Source organism: Helianthus annuus, chromosome 6, assembly GCF_002127325.2.
Source record: "Helianthus annuus cultivar XRQ/B chromosome 6, HanXRQr2.0-SUNRISE, whole genome shotgun sequence".
NCBI lineage: Eukaryota > Viridiplantae > Streptophyta > Magnoliopsida > Asterales > Asteraceae > Helianthus > Helianthus annuus.
This window is the reverse complement of record NC_035438.2, coordinates 12,350,468-12,356,805: the sequence shown is the minus strand read 5'-3', so window position 1 is coordinate 12,356,805 and position 6,338 is coordinate 12,350,468. Positions and strand designations below refer to the sequence as shown.

Below are 6,338 nucleotides of genomic sequence, written 5' to 3'. Positions count from 1 at the left end.
GTTTCCCCGTCACGCTCTCTGACGGGAAACACTCAAGAACAACAACCGTAAACTTCATGGTAATGCCAGTGAAGTCAAGACACGATGTACTCATTGGAAGGGAAACACAAGGCGAACTAAACATGGTGACTTCAACACCTCATTCTGCCATAGGTTTCCCTACCAGGACAGGCGTAGCAATCATATACGCCAAGAAAGAAGTGATGTCAACTGAAGAGCTGCGCCCAACAAAAGCGGCGAAGGTCTCTACGACCGAGCCAGAAAAATGGGTCTTAAACCGCAAGTACCCAGAACAGACAGTGACAATTGGCCACGCCATTTCGTCAGACATCAGAAAACGTTTAAAGCAACTGCTGTTCCGCAACATGGATATATTTGCCTGGACCCCGTCAGACATGACCGGTGTCCCGCGCAACATAACTGAGCATTGCTTAAACACGTACCCTTCTGTAGAACCAAAAGTCCAGCGAAGGCGCAGCCTAGGCGCGGATAAGACAAAAGCGATGAATGAGCAAGTATGTGAGTTGCTCAAGGCTGGAATCCTGAGAGAGGTAAGATATCAAAGCTGGGTCGCGAACCCAGTAATGGTGGAAAAATCAAATGGCGGATGGCGCATGTGTGTAGATTACACCGATCTCAACAAAGCATGCCCAAAGGATTGTTATTCCTTGCCAGAGATCGATAAAAAGATTGACTCCCTCGCGCCTTACAGATGGAAGTGTTTCTTGGATTGCTATAAAGGATACCATCAAGTGCAGATGAAGCTAGAAGATGAAGACAAGACAGCCTTCAGGACTGATTTTGGAATATTCTGCTACACCAAAATGCCTTTTGGTTTAAAGAACGCAGGCGCGACTTATCAACGCTTGATGGACAAAACCTTCGCAGGTGACATCGGAAAGCACATTGAGGTTTATATCGATGATCTAGTGGTGAAAAGTCCCGAAGAGGACCAAATGTTAAAAGACATCGAAAAAACGTTCAACTCATTGCGCAGCGTAAATATGAAGCTAAATCCAGCCAAGTGTTCCTTTGGCATGGAAGAAGGGAAGTTTCTGGGTTTCATTGTCACTAACGGCGGTTTCAAGGTGAACCCAGAGAAGGTACAAGCTATAGAACGAATGCCCTCACCAAGAAACATCAAGGAAATGCAACGACTAGCCGGCCGGCTGGCCGCGCTAAATCGTTTTCTCTCCAATCACGCCGCAAAGTCGTATCCCTTCATTAGCACGTTGCGCAATTGTGTGAAGAAGCAAGAGTTCAAATGGACCCCGGAAGCCGAAACAGCTTTTCAACAAATGAAAGCGTGTCTGATCGAACTCCCTACGCTGACGGCACCGTTTGAAAAAGAACCCCTTGTGCTGTACTTGTCCTCCTCGGATAAGGCAGTAGGGTCAGTATTGTTGGTAGACAGGAATGGCGTGCAAACCCCGATCTATTACGTCAACAGGGTACTCACAGACCCAGAAACAAGATATTCCACAATGGAAAAGCTGGTTCTCGCGCTACTACACGCCTCCCGAAGATTGCGCCGATACTTCACAGGCCATGTGATAACCGTGCTTACCAACTTTCACATTGGCACTATACTTCAGAAGCCTGAGACATCAGGCAGGTTGGCAAAATGGGCCATTGAACTGGGCGGCCATAACATCTTGTATAGGCCGCGCCCAGCCATTAAGGGGCAGGTCCTCGCCGACTTCATCACAGAAGTGCCGGCTGATAAAATCAAGGAATGCGAGATGATAGAGACTCCCAAGGAAAACACAACAGAGGAGACGTGGATGCTTTACACTGACGGAGCATCAAATGAAGATGGCGCGGGAGCAGGTTTGCGCTTAGTAAGCCCCGAGAATCACGAGTTTACTTACGCCATTAGGTTGGATTTCAAAAATACCAACAACGAGGCTGAGTACGAAGCGTTCCTGGCAGGCTTACGCCTCGCCATCAAGATGGGAGCAAAAAGCTTGCGCGCACATGTTGACTCACTCCTGATCGCGAGTCAAGTGAACGGCATATACGACGCGAAAGGAGAAGTCATGGCCTTGTATCTGGAACAAGCGAAGGAATTGCTACAGCAATTCAAATCTCACAAAGTTATACACATTAACCGCTCAGAAAACAAGCCTGCCGATGCTTTGAGCAAGCTCGCCTCGACTTCCTTTCAACATCTCGCCAAAGATGTAAGGATAGAGGTACTCAAGAACCCATCGGTTTTACTGCGCCAAGTTAACGTAATCGAAACAGGGCAGACATCATGGATGACCCCCATCATCCAATACTTGCAAGAAGGGGTGCTTCCCGAGAACAAAGCGGAAGCAAAAAAGATCCAAAACAAAGCCTTACAGTACGAAATGAACGGCGGTATCCTGTACCGAAAATCCTTCCTGGGACCACTACTGCGCTGTGTGGACCCCCAGGACGCGAATTATTTGATAAGGGAAATCCACGAAGGGATTTGCGGCATCCACTCCGGACCAAGGATGGTTGTCGCAAAGATCATGAGCGCCGGTTACTACTGGCCTGGTATGCATGTTGACGCAATGAAGGAGATCCGCAAGTGTGACTCTTGCCAGAGGCACGCTCCAAAAACACTGCGGCCTAAAAATGATCTTATCCCCGTGTCCACCGCATGGCCTTTTCAGCAATGGGGAATTGACATGGTGGGACCCTTCCCGGATGCCCCCGGCGCCGTAAAGTTCATCATAGTAGCTGTCGACTATTTCACGAAGTGGGTAGAAGCCAAAGCCCTTGCATCCACCACAGCTATGATTGTGCGCAAGTTCATATGGGAGCACATCATATGCAGATTCGGCCTCCCGCTCAAGATCGTGACAGACAATGGCACCAACTTTGCTTCAGACGATCTTAAGAACTGGATGAAGGAGATGAACATTGAACACATTTTCACCTCCGTTGCGCACCCACAAGGCAACGGACAAGTGGAAAGTGTGAACAAATGCATCGTCGAAGGGATAAAGGCCAGATTAGGAACAAGGCGGCGCGGATGGGTCGATGAGCTCCCAAGCATTTTATGGGCTCATCGGACCATGCCAAAGACGAGTACCGGCGAGACCCCTTTCAGCCTGGTCTATGGCTCAGAGGCGGTAATCCCGGCGGAGATTGGCCTGCCCTCGCCGCGAATGACCACGGTCAACACGGTTGACAATGAAGCGGAAAGGCGTCTAGACTTAGACTTGTTAGAAGAACGACGCGAAATCGCAAGAATCAGAGAGGCCAAATACAAAACCCAGCTGGAAAGGTACTACAACACAAGGGTTCGCATTTGTACCTTCAATCCAGGGGAGTACGTCTTTCGCGACAACGAAGCATCAAATGCGGAACGCCCAGGGAAACTGGCACCTAAATGGGAAGGCCCATATCTGATTCATGAAGTCCTAGGCAAAGGGGCCTACAAATTGCGCACCTTAGATGGCCACATCTTACCAAGAACTTGGAATGCGCAACAATTGCGCAAATGCTATATGTAATCTTTTCGGCCTTGCGCCATTTTTCAGTTTCGCCACGCCGGCTACGAGCCATTGGCAAATATGTATGAAGGCCTAAGAGCCAACTTCTGACTTGAATGAAAACATACGACATGTTCTATTACATTGTTTTTTCGTTACAAATGCATGTTAAACTTCTGATTAGCGCGAAAACACTCCAGCATTTTGAGATGGTTCAAACCACCTCCAAGGTCCTCCGCAAACAAAGCGCGAGACCGGGTGGCCACCTTATACTTAGAAAACGCTTCCATTTATTCGAGCTAATTTAGCATAAGTTTTTATAACAATGCAGTAATTGCAACAGAAAAACAAAAGGTTCCATTAACATCTTGCGCAACTGCGCAGCACCATACATAAGACTATCAAAGAAATTACAAAGGCACAAGTGCCTACCAACTAACTACTCAACAAGCTCTCCTACTCTTCGCGACGATCATCACCATCATCTCCGTCATCTTCACCATCATCATCGTTGCCATCATCATCACCATCACCGCCATCATCACCAGCTGGCTCTTCGTCGGACAACTCGACGGTGACCGGTGGATCGAGGATTGCCTTAAGACGCTGGCACCAGTCGTCTTTCTTTAACGATTCGACAACCAACTCCATGATAGGCAAGGAGAGGTTGTCATAGGAATTTTCAGCACTTGCCAGCGCAGCATCGGCACGATCTGTTACTGAGCAGTGGCTTGTGTCAAATTCTTGCCCAAGCATTTGCTCAACATGATCAGCACACTCCAGGTAACCTCCTCGGTGACCCACCGCACGCGCCGCATCTGTCAGAGCCGCCACAGCGCGATCTAGCTCGTTCGCATTCAAGATGGAGTTGGCAACCTTCAACAAAAGATAAGCATTAAAGAAAAAACTCTTCAAATCAACTTAAGAAAAAAGCACAAGGCACTTACCATCACTACTCCACGAGTGCGCATCCACTCCGCTTCTGAGACAAGTGTATCGACGATACCTTGAGCCTCAGAGTAGTTGGTTTGAGCCACATTCAGCGCGGCAGTGCTCACAGCACGCGCCTCCTCAGCATCAGCAGCCTTGACCTTCTCAGCCTCAAGGTCAATCTCCAAAGACTCGCATCTGTCGATTTGCTCATTCAAGCGACGCTTGAGTTCCGCTATCTCAACGTCCTTGGCATGGAGATCCTTGTCCTTGTTAGACAATTGCACCTTGGCTTCAGTCAGCTCAACCTAAAAATTGACAAACACCTTGAGAATTGACTTAGAGAAATCTCGTAAACAAAAAGGAAGAGCGAGAATCAGTAGAACTAACCTCCATCTGCTGCTTGGCAGTTTTTTCACCCTGCGCTTCCTCCACCTTTGAGGTCAAGTCCGCAACTGTAGCCTCAAGACCAACGATCTTCTGTCGTAGAGCATAAGTACGCTCGTTGTCTTGGGCGCATATACGCTTGAACTCGGCCTTCTCCTTGGCCAGTTGCTCCTCAGCATTGTGGAGTTTTTTCTGCAGCCCCTCGCGGCCCCACTCCTCTGCCTTCTTGTCAGCCTCAAACTTGGCTCTTTCTTCGTCGAGCGCAGCTTTCGACTTCTCAAACTCCGCAATTCGCTTCAGAGTACGCTCGCGGTAACCCTCCCAATCGGCACGTTCTCTGACCATCGTCCGCCATTCGCGAACGATCTGATGGTTGGCAGAGCGGGCATTGGCCTCCCCAAGAATATAAGTACGATATAACATCTCATGGGTTTTTGCCCTTTGCCGATTGACCTCACCAGGGGGGAAGGAATTCAAAAACCATTCACGCGAAGCGCTAAACTCAGCAAATGTATCCTTCTGTTTTAAGCTCCAGGGGGCATGATGGAGGGCATCACCGCGCTCTTCTTCAGTATATGTCTTGTAGTAGATATCTCCAACGGTATCTTTCGCCCCTACCACATTGGGGTTATAACCCCCAGCTCCACCAGAGCTCGCGCCACTTGAGGAGAAGCGGCTAGAAGCCTTGGAAGTAGTAACGGGACCGGTGTTAGGTGGCTTGGTGACCTCAGGGCCTGGAGGTTTAAGAGGCTGATCCATAGCCTTTTTCGCCGCCATCTCCTTCTCCAAGGCCTGCTTCTTAGCCACCTCAGCCAGCCTCTCCTGCTCCGCCCTGCGCTTCCTATCCTCCTCCTCCTTTTTCTTCCTCTCCTCCTCCTCTCTTTTCTTTCTCTCCTCCTCTACTTTCTTCTCTTCTTTCTTTCTCTTCTCCTCTTCTTTCTTACGCGCCTCCTCCACCTTACGCTGCGCCTCAGCCGCCTTCGCGGCGTCCTGAGCTGCAGCGTCAGTGGACTTGACGGTTATCTTGGGCCTTTTTACCCCCGCCTCAACGAATGTAACCGCCTTTTCAGGGGTCTTCTTCTTGATCTCTACAAAACAAGGCAAGTATAAGCAAAGAAGTTTTTTAGAAAAGAAGAGAAGAAAAGAACATACCAGGAGAAAATTGATACAACGAGCGCAGCCTGCTCGTCTTCCCTATCGCAGGGATCACAACAGATTGAGGCGCGGAGGCCACACCAGTTGTAGCCTCGCTCCTACCCCTCTTTCGCCCAATAAGTCGGGCACCAGCATCTTCCTCCTCTTCTACATCTTCGGGAAAACTGGGGGTCGCGCCAGCATCGGGGTTACGAGAACCCGCGCTCCCAGAACTCTTTGACCCACCAGCACCAGCTTTTCCCTTAGCTACATGAGATAAACCTTCATATGAGTCACTGATGATCACATAATCATCCAAGTCACGTTGACGAAGGCGAAGAGTACCTTTGCCAGCAGCAGCTGTTGCGCGACTAGGGCCAGTGCCCTTGCTGGTCACCTCCGGCTCCGCTTTCTTCT

The 6,338-nt window shown here is 49.4% G+C and overlaps 1 protein-coding gene and 1 long non-coding RNA gene across 2 annotated transcripts; both read right to left on the bottom strand.

Moving 5' to 3' along the window:
* Positions 1 to 3,926: 3,926 nt before the first annotated feature.
* Positions 3,927 to 5,630, bottom strand: LOC110944400. The gene is made up of 3 exons (XM_022186063.2): positions 4,791 to 5,630; positions 4,418 to 4,708; positions 3,927 to 4,346 (listed from the first exon to the last, which is right to left on the bottom strand). Exons 1-3 carry the CDS (start codon positions 5,562 to 5,564, stop codon positions 3,927 to 3,929), a joined length of 1,485 nt encoding a protein of 494 aa, XP_022041755.2. The 5' UTR covers positions 5,565 to 5,630.
* A 195-nt stretch (positions 5,631 to 5,825) lies between these two features.
* Positions 5,826 to 6,110, bottom strand: LOC118479699. The gene is made up of 2 exons (XR_004860087.1): positions 5,940 to 6,110; positions 5,826 to 5,875 (listed from the first exon to the last, which is right to left on the bottom strand). It is a non-coding gene; the product is annotated as an uncharacterized LOC118479699 (long non-coding RNA).
* Positions 6,111 to 6,338: the final 228 nt, after the last annotated feature.

Excerpts from the sequence above, each read along its gene's own strand:
- LOC110944400 (XM_022186063.2), bottom strand. The coding sequence starts at position 5,564 with ATGGCGGCGAAAAAGGCTATGGATCAGCCTCTTAAACCTCCAGGCCCT. Across the intron at positions 4,709-4,790 it reads CTGCCAAGCAGCAGATGGAG|GTTGAGCTGACTGAAGCCAA; the intron begins GTTAGTTCTACT and ends GTCAATTTTTAG. Across the intron at positions 4,347-4,417 it reads GCACTCGTGGAGTAGTGATG|GTTGCCAACTCCATCTTGAA; the intron begins GTAAGTGCCTTG and ends CTTTTGTTGAAG.